The sequence below is a fragment of the Neopsephotus bourkii genome, unplaced genomic scaffold, assembly GCF_033783945.1.
Source record: "Neopsephotus bourkii isolate Nb327-2 ecotype Australia unplaced genomic scaffold, CSIRO-AGI_Nbou_v1 NB_274, whole genome shotgun sequence".
NCBI classification, from domain to species: domain Eukaryota; kingdom Metazoa; phylum Chordata; class Aves; order Psittaciformes; family Psittacidae; genus Neopsephotus; species Neopsephotus bourkii.
Genome location: NW_026900783.1, coordinates 261,523 through 283,149, shown reverse-complemented (window position 1 = coordinate 283,149; position 21,627 = coordinate 261,523). Strand labels below are relative to the sequence as shown.

At 36.7% G+C, this 21,627-nt stretch overlaps 1 protein-coding gene across 3 annotated transcripts in view; it reads right to left on the bottom strand.

Moving 5' to 3' along the window:
- ADAMTS18 (ADAM metallopeptidase with thrombospondin type 1 motif 18) overlaps positions 1 to 21,627 on the bottom strand; it is a 76,788-nt gene that overhangs the window by 20,201 nt on the left and 34,960 nt on the right. For all 3 annotated transcript variants that reach the window (XM_061346739.1, XM_061346738.1, XM_061346740.1), the window contains 9 exons: positions 21,301 to 21,406; positions 19,047 to 19,184; positions 17,412 to 17,565; positions 16,304 to 16,399; positions 15,180 to 15,328; positions 9,642 to 9,814; positions 7,672 to 7,802; positions 7,409 to 7,532; positions 5,943 to 6,187 (listed from right to left, as the gene is read on the bottom strand). In XM_061346739.1, coding sequence (XP_061202723.1) covers positions 5,943 to 6,187; positions 7,409 to 7,532; positions 7,672 to 7,802; positions 9,642 to 9,814; positions 15,180 to 15,328; positions 16,304 to 16,399; positions 17,412 to 17,565; positions 19,047 to 19,184; positions 21,301 to 21,406 — 1,316 coding nt within the window. The remainder of the gene's footprint in view (positions 1 to 5,942; positions 6,188 to 7,408; positions 7,533 to 7,671; positions 7,803 to 9,641; positions 9,815 to 15,179; positions 15,329 to 16,303; positions 16,400 to 17,411; positions 17,566 to 19,046; positions 19,185 to 21,300; positions 21,407 to 21,627) is intronic.

Below are 21,627 nucleotides of genomic sequence, written 5' to 3'. Positions count from 1 at the left end.
GAGCTGTGGCTTTCGCTTAGGGCACAAGATGTTAAAACAATGGATAAATTGAACTCTCCTGAGCAAAGAACCTTTTCCTTTTGCTGCTAATTTTGTTTTTAGAGCTAAATTTACAGTTTTCCTAAACTAGCTGTACATCTGCTCCTTTCTTTGAGATAACTTTTCTTTCCCGTGTCTATCCTAAGTTTCCAATAAAATACTCCATTTTGCAGCTCATACTTCTAAAGAGTCTATCAGCATTATTACCACTGACTCTGCTTTCAGCTGCTTTTTAACATAAGATGGGTGTGTGAAGTTACTTGTGGCACACTGGATTAAAAGAGATTATTTTACACAATATGGAGCCCAAGCTTTGAATCCCAGCATCCACACATGCTAGCTTTGATCTGAGTCTTCAAATTGCACCTACATTTCTCAGGTTGTTCCATGCCGTGTAAGTCTTTGGTAAGTTCTTTAGGTGAGTGTGACAGGGTTAAGCTGTCAGCAGTGAGACCTCAGTTGCAGAGAGGGGTCTGTGTGGAAGGCTGGTGCCTGCCTGAGCTATTCTTGAGAGACCTACAGTTGTGATCCACTGTGACTTTACATGCTGCTTAAATATCAATATCCAACATCCTAAACCAGATTGTGATTTCTCTGTCTAATCAAGATTAATTCTACTTTTATGGATTTGCTCAGGTTTCAGTAGGATAAATTAAGCATGCAGCATGGTGGAAAATTGTTTAAAAAACTTTAAACCAGGACCCTTGTCTTAATGGATTTTTATTGGATGGGATGCTGGACAGTGGCTAACATCAGGAATGTCAAAGGAAAGGGAGAGAAAACCTTCTTGGAAAGCACCTGTAAAGAAAGAATTACCCATTGCTTACTTAAGCCAAACCTTAAAACAAACGGGGCTTTATCTCTTCATTATTTCTAAAGACATTTTAAACACAATCTTAGCTAAAAGCTTTTGACAAATGATTGTTTTTCAAGAAAGTCCACTAAGGTGATTAAAAGGAGAAAGAAAAAATGAAAAAAATAGAGTATCCTTGAAAGGTCCTGTATGATCTCATTTCTACTTCAGCTGTTTCAAATTTATCTTCTGTTGTTATTGTGTCTCCGTTTTTTCTACTGTTCGCATGCTAAATGTACAACCTGCAGGGATACTGTCCAGCTAATCTCTCCTCACTAAAGGAGAACCCTTTTATCCTCTGTACTGAACCAACATCTGTATCTTATAAGCACATCTTAGCTCTCTTCCTCTTACTTTCTCTTTAGGGGAAATCAGTACAAATTTATCATCTAGTAGCTAATAATAAATGCAGTGCTTTATAACTGCAACTTGGCTTTCTCCCAGTGGCAGCTACATCATCAGTAAAGTCATTCCACCTGGCCTCCTTTCTCTTCTTTCCCCTATTGATAAAGAGGAAGTGATTTACTGGTTTTAATTAGACATATTCCTGCCTTGGAGCTCCATTCACCTTCTCTTCCCATGAATGTCTGCTTCTTTGCAAGCATCCTCTCCCTCTATTTCACCAAGTTTGAGGTAAATGTCAGTGAATGTTCAAATTCTATCTTAGCCTGAAAACTCTACAGTGCTTTCTCAAATCATATTTGACTTCCCAAATCAGTCAGTTCTTCATCCACTTACTGATGGAATAGAAAATGAATTTTATTATTTATTAATTATTAATTATTTATTAAACTCTCAGTGTTTTTACATTAGTTAATCAATTCTGAGTCACACAATATTTGTCATGCCCACATAACAGTTCAGTTTCTTTTGCCATTTCAGAATCTGTCTCATAATTCAAGTAAGTTGTGGAAGGTGACTGAATATCTCAACAAGTGGATGTCATGAGGGGACCTGATAGGAGTTCTGTATTGCTAAAGCCCTGTGAGGGCAGCATCCCTCATGCCCTGCTAGGCTCTCCTCAAAGTACTTTCAGCAGTTAGAGATGCCCAATGGCAGTCCTTCTTTTCAAAGCTAGGTAAATGAATGATGAACTTACTGTTTGTTTCTCATTAAGCTAAATATTTTTCAGAATTATTTTCAGAATATTATTCAGAAACAGAATACTTCAGTTAACAGAAAAACACTGGTAAGGTCTTTAAATTGAGAGTACTGACCTTAGGTTACTTTGCACCAAGCAATAGATAAATGAGCTGAATATATTCAACGACATTAAAAAATATTCCAGTGTATTTCCATTTAAGATGAGACAATTATGCTGCTGAAACCATATTTTAAAAACCTGGTATTAATTTCTGATCATAAATTATTATTTAACTATCATATTTCTACCCCTTTGACCACTGTCTGTTATTTCATCTAACCTGAATGTGACCATTTGGGGAACTGCCTTCTAAATCCATGATTATTTTTCATTTCAGCTTTTACTGGTTTCTACAAACCCACAATCACCAGAGTATCAATATTACTTCAGAAGGATGCAGATACACAAACTCTGAAGGGCATTGGTTTACTGGTTTTTGTTTTCCCTCCCTTTGTGAAATTAATTCTTGAATGACCTAGAATGAGCTTAGAAGAATTCTAATATCTCATCATACATTTAGCCTTCCAGTAGCTGTGCTCAGGAAATACTAGTCCCACACATTTAATCCTACATTCAACTCACAATGTTCTCCTCAGAAAATATTTGGCCACTCTAATTTATATTTCTCCTCCCACAACCTAGTTAAATTACAGATTCACTGCCCTTTGTCTTCTTTGGTATGACTTGGTCCCATAATTACATACATAGAATATATGTAAATACATATATGTGTATTTTATTCTTTTTTTTTTTTTTAGAAATTCCAGGGTAAATAAGAAAAGCTCTTTATCACTCTTGTCTGACTAAATGGTACATGCTTAGCTGAACTATTGAAAACCCTGATGGAAAAACAATTGTGTGGGAACATTCTGTACAGTAAGACAGAAATACAAAGCATTTTGTAGAACTGCAAGGCTGAACTTGTGCTATTCAAGACAGTGGGGAATTTTAAAACTTTTTTTCTGACTTGGGCTTCCTCCTTCTCTCTTAATACATGCTTCAGATGTCTCTTTCAAGAAAATACTTTGGAGAATGACTGCATTTCAAAGGAAGTGATTGCCTTGAGCACAGATTTCCCAGACCTGTCTGGACCCGTACCTGAAGCGCACCGGTCCCATCCTCTCCTGTGAGTGTTGCTCAGAGGACATGCAGAGCCTGAACGTTCTGGATATGTGCAGGCTGATTTGTGTTCAGAAGCACAGTGGAAAACCTGGACTGTTTGAGTCACCACACAAACGTCTAGCAAAACTATGACTACAAAACCAAACAGGCACAAGTAGTGTTAATCTGTCTTTCAAATCACAGTGGAATGGCAATAAATGCACCTACAAAATCTTGTATTTTCTGCCCACCTGAATAATAAAAGTTCCTGCATTTCTGCATGTAATTTATTCAGTTGCTCAATACCTGCAGTGTGCACTTTTACAAGGGCTCACACAGAATTCTTGGAGAAAAAAGCAAAAAAATCCCAAACCCCGATCTAGAAAATAAGTATTAAATTTCTTTGGAAACAACCTAGTTAAAAAATTATGAAAAAATATCTGAAGATTACAGTAAGAAGCTGAACCCTGGAAAGCTTTATTTTACTGAAAACCAACTGAATTAGATAAAAAAATGCTGGCAGGACTTTTTTTCGTACACTGCTCTGAAAATTATACAAGAGGAAAATATAAACAAAGCTACAATGCAGTATGCTTAAACACTCCCTTTTTCAACTTTCTATCAATTTCTGGTATTTATAGTCAGAGTAGGAATTGTTTCATTATTACTGCTGCAAACAGATCTTCAGCAATATGCATATTTTCTCATAAAAGCATATTTCTTCAGTTTTCATTGGCATTTTTGCTGCTTACAGTTACTGGTAAATCATAAATAATGCAGATCTCTGAACACAGAAAATGTTGCATTTTTTCCAGAACTCAGTTTGTTGAATCTTGCTTAAATTGTTGAAAGGAAGAAAAAATCTTAACCACAGCTCAGAGATACATGTAATTGGGAATACGTGACCGTAACATTTGCAGTCATTAGAATCCCTACTTGCCAATGCCAGTGGTGTAGGTATTTCAATAAAAATACAAGGGAAGTTTAAATAAGCTCTCAGAGGAGCAATAGCCTCCAGTTAAATGTTAAATCTTAATAAAACTGTTTAGCATAATTTGATAGGATGAAAATAGAAGTGTTATTTGGCATTAAAATTTCTTTCTTTAATCTTTATTCTGCAAAGTATGTGCATGATATGCAGCCAAGTAAGTCATCTTGCAGGAAATTTATTATTCATACTTTAGCTTTGTAATAATATAGTTTAATCTACTTTGTATTATGACAAATAAGATTCCTGAGAGTTCAGTTTAACATTTCACAGTATTTACAAGTGTGCCTGTTTCTTTGTTGTAAGGCTGGTTTAGAGATGTTTTGCAGATGGGGAAGTGTGTCTGTAACTTGTAGACCAAACTCTCCTTTGCACTAAAGCATCCCTATGCACATATATACCGAAACTGAAAATTCTTTTTACTTAGAAATAACGTTATAAAAAGCACTGCAAACCGTGATAGTAATTTGTGAAAATACACACCCTTAGTCCATGTCAGACTGTCTGTTCTAAAACATGTGTTCATCCTAAATTACTTCAGCAAGTGTGCATGGCCCATGAACTTCAGTGGTTTTTAAAGATACATTTAAGTGCATGACTCAATCTGTATGGGTAGAAGTAAGGCTCTTCAGTATTCCAAATAACACTTGGCCGAATACTTGTGAAAGTTTAAATACTCCTTGATGAATATATTTCATGTCACAGTCTACACTTAACTGTCTGTCTTACTTTAACGGAACAAAGCTGCCTAAGGGAGACGGAGTCCGGAGCTCTCAGCTAACCACTCCTGTTACCTCCTGCAGAGGGGTGGTGTTCTGCAGTGGGGTGAACAAACTGCAGGCTGCTGCCTCAGAAAAGGCCACAAATGCATACCACAGAAACCTCTGCCTTTGGTAGTGGGTGATCAGAATGGTGCTGGAAGGTGTGAGAAAGAAGGTACTGAATCCCTTCTAGGGAGGGTTCCTTCCTTCTTACAAGGAAGGATTCATCAAAGCAGATACAATGGATCAGTTACAAAGCCAAAGATCTGCTAGAGCTTTCTGACAAAACAGGCAAACTAACGTGGCTAACAGGAAGCAAAGACTTGAGCAACTGAACCAGAAACAGCCCCTCAGATGTTCTGATGCATTTTAAGAGAAAATCTAGTGAAGTAACTCAATGCATAAACTAGTTTTTCTTAGAACAAAAGTATTAGTAGCCAATCTCAAAACTGTAACACTGGAACAAACCACATAAGTACCAAAATAACTTTCTATGAAATATGGTTTCAACACAGAACATCTGTTAGAGTAGGTGATACAAATTTGACTGAGAGATAAACATATATAAAATTCATTAGTTCAGATTCTATCACCAATAAAACTGAACCAACAGAAATTACATAGGAGCCTATGTATGGTACTTCAACCAACTGTATCCCAGGGTAGATGTTAGACTGACTACATGTGCCTGCAGTTTCAGAAGTATTATTAGAAGCTGCTAGCATTTGACTTTTACATCACTGAATTTTATCGTATGCCATTTATGGGATGTGTTTATAATCTCTATAGCCATTATGCAGCAACAGAGAAATCATGTTATATGGTGTGGTTAATGCACCTTCCTTTTCACTGAATTTCTGACAGTTTGATAAACTTCAGACCTTGCTAAACTAGTGAAAGGACTTTCCATCTAGCATGACCACACAATTAAGTCTGAATACTGTCATGACTCAACGCTATTCTTTAATCTTGCCAAGAGCTACAGTGCAGAGCTCAAGCTGTCTTTACTAATTTTGTAATAGACATCAAGGGAGGAATAAACAGAAGAAAGCTTACTTCAAAGACCAGCGTCTCATTAGTTGGTCCTGCTGCATATAGACTCTCTGGATGGTTAAAAGAGCGTTGATAATCAAAAACTGTTCCAGCAAAAGAGAACTTTCCTGGCCAGTCAATTGTCCAGTCTCCTGTCAGATAATACTTTTTACCAAGGTTGCGTACTGCTAGGTAGCTGGTGGAGATCTCCATTTCCTGGAGCTGTATACTGCGTGCTCCTGCTGGAACAGTGACCACAGCATAGTAATCTGAAATAAAAGAAGCAACCAACATTTTTGCAGTTGTCATACAGGTAGAGATGGCTTATCATTTCTTAGCCAGTTTGAAGGTTTTGCAGTTTAAAAGAGATTGAAGGTAGCTGTTCTGATTCACCAAAGTTACTCCGTTTCCACAAGAAATCAGTTCTAATTTTACAAGCACACCCTCCACCATGCAGACTGTAATCAGAGTAACTCCGAGGTATTTCAGTTCCTGGAATATTTCTTGGTGATTAAAGACAAGAAAAAGCCAGTTCACTTTAGAAAAATGCAGAATGGACTAATGGTGGTTTCACTGCAATTGTTTTACCATGTTTCCCCTGTAGTTGCCTACAGCAGTTGCAAGGTACTAATTCCATCATGGACAAGTGTTTTGGGGTGAGGTGCACTGGGATGCAGAGAACTTTCAGAAAGCCCTGTGTACCACAGGATCTCCCTGGTGTGAGCCACTGAACTCTGAGCATGTAGAAATCTCACTCCTACAACCAGATGAGACCGCACTGATGATCTCCAGCATACACTGCACACAGCTAATTTCACAGAGCATTCAGTTTAGGCTATTTTTCTAGCATTGTACATTTGTATTACTATATCTTAAACAATGCCCTGTATTACTACAGTAGTGACATATCTTATGATCAACAGTAAACAGATCTTCAAAATACCCCCATGGGTAAAACAATACTGTCTGCATTTTATGCCTGAGAAACTGCAGCACAGTAAGATTATTTCACAGGAAGCCTGTGACAGTCCACTAAAGGAAAGTCCATCTCCTAACGATGGGATCATCCACTGAATCAGCTGGACAGCTTCCAGCAACTTCATTTGAAAATGGACATGGAAATGCTGTCATGTTTGGCATTATGCTGTGTATCAATTTTTATACAGTCCCATCCCAGTCAGAGCTGTTGACAGCTCTTCATTCAATTGCCTGAATCCTAACATCTCTTTTAAGAGGAAATTCACACGTAAAGGGAAAATGTGGCTTAAGAAACACGAGGAATGCTTGTAAATTAACTAACCAAGACTTATGCTCATAGCTTTTTTTTACCAAGAAACAGGAGAAATGTGAACTTTCCTCTCAGTCTCCCTGTGATTTTCAGTTCACATCTGGACTTTTAGCCACTGCCCTAATGAGCAAGCAGTCATATTTATTACATGGGGATACAGCAGAGCAATGAATTGACGATCATGTGGAACAGCTTTCCTTACCATTAGCTTTGTGCTGGATCAAGTATTGGCCTTTAAAGAACTTGCATGTTGAATTATCTCCTTTACAAACTCCACAAGCATCCAATACAGCTTTGGAACCAAGTTCATGATCACACCCTACTTGCTGCAACCAAAAGGCACAAGTGAAGGACTCAGACACAAGGGAATTTAAAGAAACAGCTGCATTTTCCATAAAGGAGTCAAATTCCCTCTTAAAAAAAAAAAAAGACATTAAGATTGTAAGAAACTTAATTTTATCTTACTTCACATATTCCATCAATGCAAACATCATATTTATTTGGAGAACATGGAGTTCCATCCTTCACTTTGCTTGACATTGCAAAGAAAAAGTCAAAGTCTTCAGCTGTGCAGTACAATTTACATCTGTCTTCCTCTAAGGGTAAAAACCAAAAGCAAAGAACAATACGAGAAAGTATTAGCAGACCTGCAGTGCAGTTTAAACAAAAGTCAAAAGCACCCTGTTACTGTCTCTTCCTGCATCCTAGATGGCAAGCTACAAGGATTAATGTTGTGTGGTGGCATATTAGGGCTCCAAGATGGGCAGAAATACAGCCAAATGCAGTAGCTTCTATTATGCTGGTTTAGAAGAAAAGTGGGTTTGTCTGTCAGTCAAATTTCTTCTTATATATGGCCAGTATGTTATGCTTATGAGCAGCATAACTGGTTAATTCTACATAGACAAAACTCATAATGCAATTATAAATATTGTCATAATTGCTGAAATATATGATTTTAATACAAATAGTACAGAAAACAAATAAAACAGCACAACAAAACTCTGAAGAACACAAAATTGGATTCAGAGTAGTGTCCTTCTATTATTAAATAAGCAGCTGGATTGTCAATAGTACTTCCTGCAGAGGTGAGGCACCTGTAGCAATTTTGAAAACCAGATCATGCTTTCAGGACTGTAAATGTAGATCTTGGGTTAGATACTGAAAAGCAACTAAGAGTGTAAGGACAGGCCTCTTCAAGTTCAGAGTCATTTGGGGACATGTTGCTTTTGAAAATTATGCCCTTTGTCCCTAATTTTAAGCTCCTATTTCTTCTCCTAAATGCAGCCCCTACATTTAAAACCAACACAGGCTACCTTAATTTCTATTAAAGAAGATGCATTATTCTCCCTATTATAAATCATCCATTATTTCTTTGGGTGATATGGTTTAGAGCGAGGTGTCCCTGCCCATGGCAGGGGGATTGGAACTTGATGATCTTAAGGTCCTTTCCAACCCTAACTATTCTATGATTCTATGCTATGATTGCTACACACTGTGAAACTGTATTTCCTCTTTCTTCTGTTCACGTTGACTGTTAGGACGTACATTTCTATATACCCATGAAAATGTCTGCGAAGAGTTTTGAAGAAAATATAATCAGGCTATAAATGAAAGATACATATATGTTTGTGTCTATATATATATAATTATACACTTAATGCTATCAAATCCAAATTCAGGAAGATGCTAACTGAAGCAGCTACAATGCGGCATACTTCAGCCACTTTTAACCAAGTAGCAGCAACTGCAGCTCCAAACTGTGATTTCAAACTGCGATTTCAAACTGCAGAAATATTTGTTGTACCAGATAAAAATGAATACTGATTGAAAATATTTGCAAAATTAGAACGTATAAAGTAAAAATAAACTTTGCTTGTGCAAAAGACAAGAAACAGTTATTGAGAACTGAACTTTATGAAGATGTCTTAGTGAAAGATGACTTCAAAAAACTTTTTGCCAGTACATTGTTTGTTTTTCCAATTCTCATGGGACTATACCAGCAGAAGAGTCAAAAGGTTGATTTATTGCTACGTTTTGAAATCTGAGAACATTCCAAAGGAAGGAAGATTCTGGAAATGTTATTGTGGGAGCTTGCATTTCCCAGGCTGAAAAATCCATGGAAATTGTTTTGGTTTGGGTTTACACTAACCGATACATAATATAAAATGAAAGAGAGGGGTAGCAACAACCAGGGAGTCATGCTGAGGACAAAGGTTCAAATTCACAACCAAGATAAATTCTGCATGTTCATACAGGCAGTATGGCACAGGAGGCCGGATTCAACTGTGCTAGAAAGCAAACACATCTCAAATAAGCCAACTGAATTTCTGTTTGCCTACATCAGGGTGCTATTTGCCCAAAGAATATGGATGAATTGAAGCTTAGAGCTCGCTTCCTGAGATTATCTCTGACCATCAGTGCTGTGACATAATTACCTTCTACTTTAGTATATGGCTTCCATTTGTAGTACCATCCGCGGAAAGGTTTGCTGTTGTACTCTGCACACTGCTGGGCACGGAAGTCCAAGCTGTTTGCAGGACACGGCTGGTGATTACAAAGCCGATAAATACGACTGGAACCTTGGCAGAATTTGCCACCATACTGTGGCCTATAAGAAAGAAAAAAAACTTCTTTTGCAAACTCCACTTTTTGTGTGATTGGCATGTTATGTGTATGAGAATACAGAGCAAATGAGAGGATATATTGTCTTAGGAGATCAGTATTTCTTATATGGGTCATTAATTTTCATGGTTCCTAAACCCAAGCAAAGCAGTGGCCATGAATTACCAACTTGAATTACTGCAAACTCAGCAAAGATGCAACCATTTAGAGGTGAATCATTTTTTTCACTAATTCAAATTTATAGTGCTATTCTGTATTGGCTGGTTTCAATCTTGTTATGCAGCTATTTATACCCTGCTGTAACCCAGGAATGAACATGTGCAAAGAATTACCTATCACAATAAGAGTTAATAAAGGATAACATAACACTGATCAAACATAAACAGAATGAATAATTACATTTGGTTGTTCATGTTTTGTAAATCACTTTGAAACAATGTGCTTTTAAACAGTCAAAAGAAACAAGGACTGTGCATAGTTGTCCTGCTGTAGGGAAATGTCAGGATTCATGGATAACTTCAAGCATGTGACGTTAATTTCAGCAAGCCTTACTTGGGCATTTCCCTTAATTTTGGCCAGAATGAAAAGAGCACGTGCTATTCCTTTGCTAGTACCTTATGTTACCAGAATATCATTTTTTTTAACTATTTGGTCCATGCACACTACTGTAAATCAATGTAAAATGTAAGAACTTCCTCTTTTTTAAGTGACTAAGAGGTCCTGCAAGCTGCTGAGAAAATTATTCTCTCACTTCTGTATTCCTTATGGATCTACACAGGAATTCATTGGTGTTATTTTTGCAGTTTCACAATACTCAGATATACATCTGTAAGTACTGAGCCAGGTCTTCAAAATACCACATTCTAAGAACTGTTTGTTAAATTACGCAATTTCTTGCATCAAGTGAAAGAAATGTAACAATGCTGCAATGCTGCACTTGCACACATTTAGCTAATGATTTTTAACAATTAGGGAACGTGCATACTTGGAAGATAAACTGTGATCTTTCAGTGCGCAGTTTGCCCATTTTACACACAAATTAAGGGAAAAATAAGAATACTATAAAAGATATTGAATAATAATATATTAGCAATAATAGTTTATAATAATAGGATAAAGGATGCAGTTCCAATGTATTGTTTGTTTAAGTCCCTAAACACTATGTTACAATGATTCCCCATAACATGCATCCCATGCAGCTTCTCTTGGCATGCATCTTACTGGAGCACTCTGGAAACAGCTTGGTGCAACATGGAAGACAAAACCCAGGTGCTTTTCCTGTTTGGTTTATTATCAGTTTTACTCCCCATATGTCTAAACCTCTAATAAAGTTGAGGCTTACAGTTTATGTTTTGAAACAACTTTGTACACAGTATCTGCCTTTTCCAGAATTGTGGGCTACAAAACAGTCTTTCAAAAGAAGAGGTGAAGACTCACACGCAGCTCTATTTAAAACTGTGTATAATGGCAAAAGTCTTAAAACTAACTCAGATTTTCTGTCCTAGCTGGTGGCTATGGTGGGCAACAGTATCAGTGAAGGCAGGGAGTATTTATGTTGACTTTGTGCAATCAGTGAAAGCTTTGAGTTAAAGCAGCCAAACCATTGGGTCTCTAGTCAGTTATCTACAGACTTTCTTTACAGCTTCAGCACATGTATGATTTTTGACCTCTTTTAGCCCCAGAGAACAAATCTCCTTTAGTGTAAGGAAAAGAAGCAACCTCCTTCCAAGTAAATGCCACCAAACAAGCAATATAATGGAATTATTTATGGCTAGATCATGATTTCTAGCCAGTCTTGCATTTGAGGATGGTATAAAATTCCACCAAGCTAAGGAAGCACTAGAAGAGACATTCCATTTCCCAGCTCTGTTACAGCATTTTAATATTACAGTACACTCCCATTACAGAAACTGTTGGCCAGAAAATTATGGAAACTTCCCCACCTTCATTTTTACCAGCAAGATGTCAGTAAGAATTAAGTAATTCACAGGAAACTAGATGTAGATCTACAAAACCCAATTTCTGAGAAAATACAATTTTTTAACTAACAAAATCATGCTTTTATTGGTGATGTTTATACCACCGGTAGATTCTGGCTTGAGTGCCTGCCAAACCTCTGTTAGTATAACTGTGAGTGCAGCGGAACACTTTGCAGAGGGTATTCCAATATTTCTGTAGTGGTACAGTGCTTCTAATACAGATAGAGCCTGAGCTTTTCATTCATGTACCCCCCCAGCGCTGGCATGCATAGGCAACATGCATGAATAGATGCTGTTAGAGCCGAGGCCTTACTGAGGGCAATTGAAAAAGAAGAAATCTGGGGAGAAACACCAGCAAAAGGAGTTCAAGTACAAAGATTTAAGTACTCCACTTTATGTAAGACTCAACAAGTAGCTTAAAGTAATTCCTCAGTACCCTTTTAAGCAGAGACTCCATGAACAATGAAAGCAAAATGGATATTCATTGCAATGCAACGCAGAATGAGAAATCCTGGAACTAATGTGATCAAGGAAAGTAATTTTTGCCTTACAAAGGGAATTAGACTGTGAAATTCTGGACTCCTGTTTCTGATGTTTTGTCATCATTTAAGTTCTAGCGAGAACATTTCTGTGCATGTCATGACCATATTATGATAGTTTACAAAGCTAGACTGTTTTATTCTGCACAAATTTGAAAGCTCTACAAGATCTTTCATGGTCTTAATTTTTAAATGGTATCACGGTGTTGCATCAGTTTATGTCTGCACTGCCTGCAGTCACTGTTACATCGTACACAAAAGATTCATAGGTTTTGTTCATACAACTTTGATTTAGTTTTTTGATTGCATGCATGCCTAAAATTCCATTCTGCTCATACTGAACAATGTACTGGTGTGAGGTGGGTAGGATGCAGTCCCACAGATATGATTTAGGCATGAATTTTAATCTCTCGGGCACTCGTTAGGCTCTTTCACAGCTAAACTATTAAATTATGCAATCTATTTCTATCTCGGAGAAGTACCTCAATTGTAAAATCTTATGATGTATGAAAACCAGATCCACGAAACTAACACTTTGACAATTTACAGAAACACAATGATTTTAGCAAATCTGCATACTCCTGTGCTCTACAGATGACCTCCATGAGTGTTTCCTCACATGGATTTGTACATAACTCCGGTGGTAATTCAGGAGCCATGCCTAGAGCTGTTTGGGTGTGATCACAAGGTCAGTCTTAAAATTGTCAAGAGAATGGGAAGTGAATTGGTTGGATATTATTTGAAAGAGGAGGATTTCACATACAAAGACAATGAGATTTTCACGAGTAGCAGCCTGGATGAATGTTCTTCACCTGTCTTTTAAGCTTCTAATAAGACGTTTCACCTTTAAAATCATTGGAAACCTAGACATCTCCCTTGATGTTCACAAGAAGTGAGACACTTTGAAAAATGAACTACTTATTTAAAAGCCTCATTTGAGAGTCCAGTCAGTTCTTCAGAGATCCACACCTCTTGTCCCAATCTCTTATAGAAATACATTTTGTTTTTGTGTCATTCTCAAAATTTTGCTATCCAGAATCATCTATCAAGCTTTTGAACAAAATAAACATTATCTCCTACACAAATCTGGAGTAGGAAAAGTGAAATAAATATATTACATATCAAATAATACACATACATGTACCAAAATATATTTCAGAAGTTCAAGAAGAAAGGAATCATTATTCTTTGTTTATATGCAGTTATAGAGGTGAACAATGAACAGTGACTAGGTTATAAATTGTTCCATGTGGCATAACATTGAGGATGGATACTATCATTTTTCTAAGGATTCCACATTTATACAGAAGTGCTGTGATGGGAAATACAGCTACTTAGATATTTGTGTGCTGTTGTGTGGATGGCTTATTTATAGTCCTGTCATTTCATCACTCAAAATCTGAGAGAGATTTATAGTCTCTTCTTTTTGATCTAACTGAATTACCACTACTATAATAGAATTAAATTTAGTATAAACATGATCTAGTTCTGGCATCACCCTTCATTTGGTTACATCAAGTCTTGCACCAGGTCTTACTTTAAGTAAAACAGATAGCTCACTCTGAATGCAAGTTTTAAATATATAATGCTATAGTAGCAGAAATTCTTCATATTAAAAAGCTTCTGTCTGAGGACCATTGGAAGTCATTATCAATTATAATAGTGCACCAAACTGAAACATGTCAACTACTGTCACACAGGGAAAGGGAAGGCTTATGAATAAACACAAAAAACAAAGTGCATACACACAAATTCAGAGGCAAAACAGAGACCAAAGCAGAAAAACCAAAAGAGATGTATGATGTGTAATTGAGACTTCTCATTCTCTTGCTAAACAGTTTAATAAAGGAAAATATCAAGTAATTTTATTTATCAAAAAAACAACAGAAAAGTTGAGAAAATGCTCTGCTCAGATCTGCAAAAGTTGGCTTGACTCAGTGAGGGTAACAAAGACTATTTTAACTAACTCACATTTTCCTATAACATAGTATGTGAAACGTGGATATTATTACTGCAGCACTGTATAGTAGGTGTGAGGCTTCTTTACAGCCTCATATAAACTGTGTCATATTTTCTCTGGGTTTTATTACTGTAGTGTAAATGCTGTTTTTATTGTGTGCTATGAAGAATACATGTGTCTATGCCTGTTGAAGTCATGTATGAAATAAAAGAGTGAAATCCTTTTTTTCTTGTAAGTTGAAGTGAATCGAATACCTGGGAAATATGCTGGCCAGATAATACTTAACCTCTATTTTGAATTAGTATTGTAAGGTATAATAGTATTTACAGTGATAGGACATTCACTGGGTGAAAATACCAGATATGTTTCATTAGTTTGGATACAATTAGTTCAGCTACTTTATTCAGGCCTGTAAAACACAGAAGAATGCAAAGAATCTGATAGACATATGAAGACATCTTTTTACAACCATTCTGACACTGAATTTAAACATTTTTGGTTTATTATCCTCAATAATAAGTCAGAAGTCTTACTAGCTTTTAAAACCTTTTTCCCTTGCTCTTAAATTACCAGGGGTGAATATGTCTGTGTGGTGTTTTGTTGCTTCTGCAGGTACTTGATAAACTGTAGTATCACAAAATAAATTGAGAAAGTTGGGCTGTAGATGTTCTAGATCTCTAGCAGTCTTCAGCCAGCCACTACTTTCTAGTATCAGGAAATATTTCTGTGAGCTACTAGCTGGTCATATTAGACATGAAAGAAAGGTCTTAGAAACTTTTTCACACCTTATTTCCTTAGAGAAACGGACTTTTATTTTTTAATTCTATTAACATAAATAGCATAAAATAATACCTTTTCATATCTATGTCTTACTTTGGATTATTGCAGTGTCTTTCTTGATACGTGACCCCACCTCCACAAGTGCGAGTACACTCTGACCACTCAGCCCAGGCAGACCACTGGCCATTAACAGGCTTGGGCCCGTGATCACCATATTTGACACACTGTCCTCTTCGACACCACTGCCAAAAGAATGATAAAAAACATCCCATTAGAGTTAGCAGTACCTAGTAGATGCAAAAAAGAAGAAATCCACCATTAAAAGCTCCAGTTCTTAACCCTAATAAACATTAGATCACCCACTGAACTCAGTGAGATAGTCCACAGTAGGACCAGGACTCTGAAGTAGGACATTGATATACAAAATAGTATAGATAAGGAATATCCTAAAATTTGTCTGTGTTCTGAGCTGATGATTTTTGAGGTACAAATTTTCAAAACTGTTGCAGAGTGGTTTTTTTGGCTTACTCTTCCCCTTCAAAAAATCCATGTTAATTTGTTGTTCTGTGCTGTCAGAACCTCAAAACTTCCCATGTAATTTGAAAATAGCCTCCTAAAATTTTGCTAACATCTCACTCTTTCATCATTCAATTATGAAATATTGCACAAAGAGAAAAAGTGAAACAAAACATTTCTCAGTAACATGAAAATTAAATATTCCACTAGAAGAAACATGACAGGAAAAGAAAATGTTTTGGATAACTATTAATGAGAGTGAATTAGAAGTTTCACCTTAATTAGAAGGTTCAATTAAAACAAATAACCATGCTTTTTTTAGCAGTGATAATTGATGATAATATGCATGATGGACTTTATACAACAAATATTATGGCTTAAGGAATGTTTATATGAGTGGAATTTGAAGACTTGATCTAACATCTCTTATAATTAATGGATTTTTCTGCTGATTAAGATTTGCCAGATGTATTCAGTTCCACAGCTCGATGAGAAACATCGCTCCCTGCTATCAGACGCCTCTGCAGGGGCCAGTCCTCACTATGCATCACAATGCAATGTTTTACAGAGCAATCCAGAAGTCCATGATAGCAAACCTGCAGGGATCTGGATAAAACTGGTTTTGACAGGAGCTGGTATTTGGCACAGTATATTCTAAAAGCAAGTTAGAATGGTGTTATCTTACTTACAAAACAACTTACCATACTTATACCACAAGCTGTTCCTTCCGCTGCTGGCATGAACTTTGTCTCACACCTATGGCCCACTTTGTGACACCAGAGAGATTTGCATATATCCTGTAAAGAAAAGAAGTGCTCACTTCAGTACTCACAATTCCCACTATTTCATGGTATTTAAAAAGAGTAACAAATGATACATGCCTCTGCTACCTTAGAAGTTGTATAAATAAAACCCTTTCTGAATTTAGAAAATCCAGGGTTTAAGATACATAGCACAGCCACATCCTCTATATTACCTCCTTGTATATGCACTGTTTCACTTATCTATCCTTTAGAACTATTTTGAGTGAGAGACTGTAATAGAAAAAAAAAAAAAAAAGACAATGTTTAAAAGTTCAAGGCTAAAATTTCATCAAGTCTACAGGGACTATGATACTGTGAAGGGTCTAGATTGTATAAAACCCAAGAGATATCTGAAAAACAGTCTCTCCACAGTGCTACTCACTCCCTCTTCTTTGTTTATTAGCTGTAGAAGAAACACAGCTGCCATCACCTGATAAATGTGGTTAGTATAAAATAAATCAAAATACTCCAAGATAATAACAGGAGTAAAAAACCCTACAATACTTCTTTTCAGAATGAGCACTTTAGATCATTTTGTAAAGTGTCTCCTCTGAAGAGATCAACAAGGAGTGTAGCAGTCACTAAAATAATTGGTTAATCTAAATTCATCCTTTATTGTTCTAAAAATAACCCTATAGATCTTTCCCAAGTCTTGCTGTCAATGCATCAAACACATGAAACTTAGCCCTTTTTATCCCACTCCAATGCAAACTTTGATCAAAAACTCTACTGCCTGCTAATTTCCCTTAGCATAGTAGGCAAGGACTCATAGGTCTTCTGTGTTCAACTGTACTCCTTATGATTCCTGGAAAGAACATTTCCTTCTGAAACTCCCTTGGGATTGTGACATTCCTCAAAAGAGGCCAGTACCTTCAAAGCAATTGGCAAGCGAGATAAGGTAGAGAAATAGCCCAGGCTGCTGAAGAACACTGTATTACTTGCACTTATTTCATGTACTGTGGTTCTTTTATGGAATTTTAACTTTCAAAAGTATATCAACAGGTACCTTTACAAAGCTGAGGTTGCACAGTTTTGCTTTCATTCCAAATTGCCATTTGCACTGGGTATCAGCATCATAGATCTGTCCTGGCAGTTTGTCAGGGTATTTATACTGTCCTGTTTGCTTAGGTTCATCAATCAGGCAGGCAGCTTGAGCTGTACTATAATGAGAATGTATATTAATCATGACTATGATCTTTATATAAAAATATTTTAATTTGCTACAGACCAGCAAAAACAGACACTATGGTATACAGTATCTTTAACTAGCTTTAGATGTATGCACTGAAATGAGAAATTTATCTTATTGCAGGAACCAAAAGATCTTGACATCTTGTTGGTAGCCTGACCTGTAAAGTTTTAATGAAGCAGGAATTTCCAGGCTTTGGGACTGTTGTGACAGCAACAATGAATTATTTCAAACTCTTTTCCTCCTTTTATACCTGTGTAACCACAAGCAATGTGATCTAGTCTGCTCCTTTTCCCTTAGATTCTCAAAATCACGAACCAACAGGCACATTGTCTCATTTTAGTATTTACTCTGTGTGCACTGACAAACAGAAGGCTTCTACAGCTCGTGTGCTTTGGGTTCCTGTGTCCAAAGTCACCCTACCAAAGAAAAGTGTCTACTTTTTTCCTCTGTATATAAGAACCCATGTCTGCAGATGGTCACTCTGTAGACATGGGTTTACATGTCTACATGCTGCATTTATCTTTCAAGTCTCTTGGACCATACTACATGTTGGAGGCCTTATGTGGCATTTTAATTTGCAATTCACTTGTGTAGTCAGAATTTGTTGCATCTCTGCAGCAGAAAAGAATACCACCAGAACTCTGTCACCTTTCCCAGCCCCTACTCTAGGATACTAACTAGGTATTCAAGGATCACATCCTTGAATTCTAGCACTCTCTACGTGATTGATCCTCACTCTGAGGAATTAACATCTAAACCAGCTGTACTGGGTTTGGTCTTAGTAACACCTACTCATTTTTTAGTAATCCTGTATAGTCTACTCATGTACGACAAACTATATAAAAGGAATTGTAGAGGAAAGGACTTCAATTCTGATGACATTAAACACAGACCAAAACATAATTGTCTTAAAAGCACCACAGAGTAATGCCAACATGCTGGAGAAATAACTGGCATGTTGGGGTTTTTTCCTTCCCCTCCGCCCCCCGAAACAACATATGAAAAATGCAAAATATTCTTACTCATGGCATGAGCTAGATCAAGAGAGTAACTCCAGTGAGAAAGGGCACTAATGTTAATTTACATTTTGTAATGACTGGTACCACTGTGTCTGTCCTCTTTTGTGTTCACTTCCTAGTAATTCTCTAATAAACCTAGCTGCTGACAGGAATGCCTGGGAATGAATGACATGCCAGTCATTGCTGCAGGATATTCATGGAGGGTGAAATTCATTCTTTTGAAACAAGGCAGAATTAGAGCCACTTATATGCCATACCACCTATACACTTTGTAAGTCCAAGTGTGTGGGCTCAAATAATATATGGGTTTGAGCACACTTTGAAAGAGGTGAATTTCACACTTAAGTAATTTTTATGTCTGTTCAAGAATTCAAGCCCAGTTACTAAAGACACATTCTCTGGCACTAGCCCAAATTTGCATCTGACCTACCTGAGAAATTTGTTGAGATACTGCCTGCTGCATACAGACCAAGAAAACACTCCATTGTTCCCTGTGAGTGTGGGAGACATAATATTACCCTCAGCCTTTCTACAAGGATTTCCTTCTCCATCATGAATCATACCAAAACTGAAAAGAGATCCAAGCATGAGAGTGAAAATCTAGGTTAATTAGAAGCAAGACAAAATTTGGGGCACAAGAAACACTTTTTGGGTGACAGTGTGAGTCCCCCTTTGCAGATAATGTCTGCTGCCATTAACGGCATGCAGATCAGAACCCAGAGAAAAACCAGTGTTACACAGCTGTAAGAATATAACTTCACTGTCCTCCTAATTTGAATGGAAGAACTACATAGCTATATTCTATCTGTAGGAAAAGAAGTGGGACAGAATCAACAGAAGGTATGAATATAAAGTTGTGATTCTTCTAATTTTGGACACTAAGTTGCTATACTATCTCAGGCAAATCACTTTCTTTTCCTTGCCTTTGTTATATACTGTCACTTACTTTGCCTAGACTGTAACCTCTTCAGTGGGAATACTGCTTCTTACTGAGTGCTTGGCTCAGTCTGCAGCATCATGACGCTCTGCTTTCACTAGGAGAGGTGTTAGGATAATATAAAGAGTAATAGGGAGTAATAAAAAAAGTTAAAATTACAAATTATGTGGAGCTTATGGATATAGTAAAGCTAATTTTCAGTTTTTTTCCTTTCACTGTTTTGTATTTATTCACTGTATGGGACATCTGTGACTTTCAATGTGTTTTGAATAGAAGTTTCATAATCTGTTACTTCAACATTGTAATGCATTGGAAACTCTATGAATGTAATCTGTGCACGTGCAGGGAATACCTAATGTACTGAAGTCAGTCCTCTGCTGTTATAAATCACTGCAGGCTCATCAGAATTACATGTGCTGCCACCAGCGGAGGCTCCAAACTAGCTAAAATATGTCTCCTTCTATAAATGGACAAACAAAAGTACCAACTGAGCTAATATCTTTGAATCTTTTATAAAATATTAACTTTGTTAGCATGCATTGCAGCCAAAGAATTCACAGCTTAACATACCCACTGACAGGACAGGCTCTGAACTCCCAAAAGAACCTTTAAGCTTTCAGGTAAAAACACAAACCACTTGAAAAGCATAAAAATTATAACTGAAACTACTCAGGAGGTCACAGAGTGTGATCTGTGCACTATACAATATTCTCCTGCTATGAAATCCTTAGGTTAATATATGCACATCAGACCTGAGCACCTCCAAGGCTGTCACGTTTTTTAATACTCAAGGAATTTATATCACAGAGACCAAATTCTGTTGTCTTACATCACATACTAGGTTGTTTCAGGAACTTGAACAAATTATAATAAAGACGTTTTGTATCTGGCACAGATTTGTTCCAGGAGATAAGATGCATTTTATTAGAGAGAAGTATGGAAATGTACCAAGGAAAAACTGAATACTATGACAACCAAAGTGAAAAAGAAAAAAAAATAATTTCCAAGTATAATCTCTCAAAACAAATAAGAAAATAAACAGGAAGGAAGTATATTAAGAGACTAGAGGAGATTATAATTCTTCAAAAATACGCTATGAGCCTGATTGTGTGGTTACTGATCAAAGGGCATTAAAAAATGTATTGAAGTCAGTGAAATTGCATTAGTCTGACAGGAGGATCAAACAATATATATTTTACATATTTGGTCCCATTGAAAGTGTTGGCATAATTCCCACAGGCTTCACTGGTAGCTGAATTAATTCTTTAAGTCCTTGTTTCCCTTCAAATGTACAGAAACCTGTGAAAGGGTCTCTCATGTAGACATTAGGTCATAATATATACTGTAGAGCATATTTGTACAATGAAAACTAAATAGTCCTGATTCAGTCATGCAGAATCAGAAGAACTGATGCCTTAACCCAACAGCAGACTACAGTATGACTGCTTTTAAAAGTTATTTTGTTGTTGGACAAAATAAAGACCCTACGCCCATGTTTTATCTGACCTTTGATTTCAGGTTTGTAGCACATAGGGAAATTATGTTTCTATACTGCCAGTGGTTAGACAGAGTTCAGCTTAAGCTATGTTAGAACTGAAAATCAAAACCAAGAAAGAAGTTGTAAAAAAGTAGTTAGAAATTACTTGGGGAAAAAAAAACAAAACAACAAACTGGACAGTAAAACCTAAGCATCTTTAGATTTATATATTTATGTATAGAAGGAGAATGTAAGATGCATGAAACTTACTTGTGTCCAGATTCATGAGCAATTGTAAAAGCCAGTCCTAGGCCTGTATCTTCATTAATGGTACAGCTTCGGTACTTGCTGCACATGCCACTGATTGGTGCAAACCCTGAATGAAGGAAGCAATACAAAAGCTTGTTTCTCTGCAGAATTCCAAATACATATATTATCTGTACTGGTCCTAATAAGTCAGTTCATTGTGGTACATGAAGATGGTTGTCTATCTCATCAGGTTTATCATGGAGCAATTACAGCAGACTTTTATTTGACAATAAACACTCCTGTATAAGATGTATAAATCAAATCTAACCTCCCAAAATCATTTGTAAA